The sequence below is a fragment of the Sceloporus undulatus genome, chromosome 4 (genome assembly GCF_019175285.1).
Source record: "Sceloporus undulatus isolate JIND9_A2432 ecotype Alabama chromosome 4, SceUnd_v1.1, whole genome shotgun sequence".
In the NCBI taxonomy this organism is placed as follows: Eukaryota; Metazoa; Chordata; class Lepidosauria; order Squamata; family Phrynosomatidae; genus Sceloporus; species Sceloporus undulatus.
This window is the reverse complement of record NC_056525.1, coordinates 144801267-144803493: the sequence shown is the minus strand read 5'-3', so window position 1 is coordinate 144803493 and position 2227 is coordinate 144801267. Positions and strand designations below refer to the sequence as shown.

Below are 2227 nucleotides of genomic sequence, written 5' to 3'. Positions count from 1 at the left end.
TAATAATAATAATAATAATAATAATAATAATAATAATAATAATAATAATAGGGATAGCTATGGCCTGGTCCAGATGGGCCAAATACAGCGTACTTGTGCCGCATTAGGGCTAAGGGATCGTGTGGCAACCGCACGGTCCCTAACCCTATTACAGCGCCGCGCCGTAACAATGGCGGCGCCCTGTACAGATGGGTGCCGCCATTGCTACATAAGTGCTGCGCGGCATCCGCACAGTGCCACACGGTGGTTACATAACTAGTGCGCCATGGTAAGCCATGGCGTACTAGTTACGTTGCAGCCACGGCGTAAGAACCTGCTTTTTGTGGGTTCTTTTTTTTGCTGACAGAAAGCCATGCGGTTTGTCTGCTGCAGCTTCTCACCGGCAGGAAAGTAGGCACCGGCAGACCGCTCTTTTTGGGCGGACTGTCCTGCGCCAATAACTTATAACAAAATAGAAGATAAATAATCCATACCTGTCTGGGGTCTAACTGTTGTTATAGGTGCCAAATAATCTTTCATCTCCTCATGTTTGAAATCAACAGATATGTCATATGGTGTTTTATGCAGCATATTCTGATGGTCAGGATTGGCTCCTTTGTTCATAAGTTGCTGGGCCAAGCTCACCCTTCCGCTAACTGCTGCCAACATTAATGGAGTCCAGCCCATAGTCTTCACAGTGTAGTTACAATCTGCTCCCCAGTCCAACAGAAGATGGACAACTGCCTCATGTCCATGCTGGACAGCCGCCATGAGCGGGGTGATAGCTGGCAATTCCTCTTTACTGTTGTCTAAGCCAGTATCCAAGTGGTCATAATTGTCAACATAAGCACCAGCTTCCAGCAACAACTTCACCACACTGACGTGGCCACCCCTGGAGGCCATGGTAAGTACACTGGCTCCCAATTTATTCTGTGCATTAAGGTCAGCGCCATTTTCCAGCAAGATGCGAGCCACAGTCAGATGTCCAAACCTTTGATTGGAAGGGAAAAAATAAGAGAAAAAATTAAAATATTATACAAAGTAAAATTAAAGTACTGTAAGAAGAAAATACAGTTGGGGGAGGGTGTTATGAAACTCTGTCTTGTCCTAACAATGGTGTATCAATAGCTTACGGTGAAAGATACTGATCGTGTATAAGTTTGTGAATAAGTAAGCAGGGCCAGCCCTGGTTGGTACTTGGACAGGAGACCACCAAGGAATACCAGGTGCTGTGTGCTATATTTCAGAGGAAGCGAGCTAGTGTAGTATAGTGGTTTGAGTGTTGGATTATTACTGTAGAGAGCAGGGCTCGAATCTTTGCTTGGCTATGGAAACCTTAAGCAACTCACAGTCTCTCAGCCTGAGGATGGCAATGGCAAACCCCCTCTTAACAAATATTCCCCACAAAAACCCTTTGATAGGGTTGCCATAAGTTGGAAGTAACATGAAGGCAAACAACACCACACACACAGGCACACACACAACTGGCAAAACCACTTCTGCGTATTTCTTGCCTAAGAAAACCGTATTAAATTCATAGGGTCGCCATAAGTCAGGGATTCCCAACCTTTTCTATGCCCCACACACCTAAAAAAAATTTGATTAATGTTCGCACCCCCTACAAAAGCAGCATCACATTTAAAGATGAAGATCTTATAAACTCTAATTTTTGAACCAGCATTTAATTCACTGCATAAAATGCAAAACTAAATTGAGCAATTAGATTCCAATTTCTTTTGGGGGGGAAATGAGTGACGACTTGTGACTTGTCACTCAATGATACAAGCCACTCTTTAGCTGTCTATGGCATACTCAGCACTCTTATCAAGCAGCACATCTCAAATGAATTGATTTTCTTATCAACTTTTTTCACTGTCCAGCTCTCACATCTGTTCATGGTGATGGGGAATACAACGGCAACCCAATGCGACCAGATGTCCTAGCCACAAAGGAGGACAAGGCACTGAAAAAATGTAGGACATTCAAGAAAAATATGACACGATGAAATAAAAGCTTAAAACCCTCATATAAATGTAAATGCACACTTCTTTATGATGCTCAAAATGAAGGACATTTTGGAATTCCTCCTGGAAAGGAGGCTGAAATGGAGGACACATCTGGGGAAAGAAGGAGGACATCTAGTCACCCTGTTGCCAGGGGACCCCTGCCATAGGTCAACAGACAACTTGTAGCCACATCCCACCACAAACCCATGGGAAGTAAATAATTAACTCAGAACTAAACAGGT

At 43.7% G+C, this 2227-nt stretch overlaps 1 protein-coding gene across 1 annotated transcript in view; it reads right to left on the bottom strand.

The window, feature by feature from the left end:
• The window catches only part of ANKS6 (ankyrin repeat and sterile alpha motif domain containing 6), a 35900-nt gene that overhangs the window by 31316 nt on the left and 2357 nt on the right, over window positions 1–2227 (bottom strand). Inside the window, exon 2 of the mRNA XM_042464145.1 lies at window positions 474–970. Coding sequence (XP_042320079.1) covers window positions 474–970 — 497 coding nt within the window. The remainder of the gene's footprint in view (window positions 1–473; window positions 971–2227) is intronic.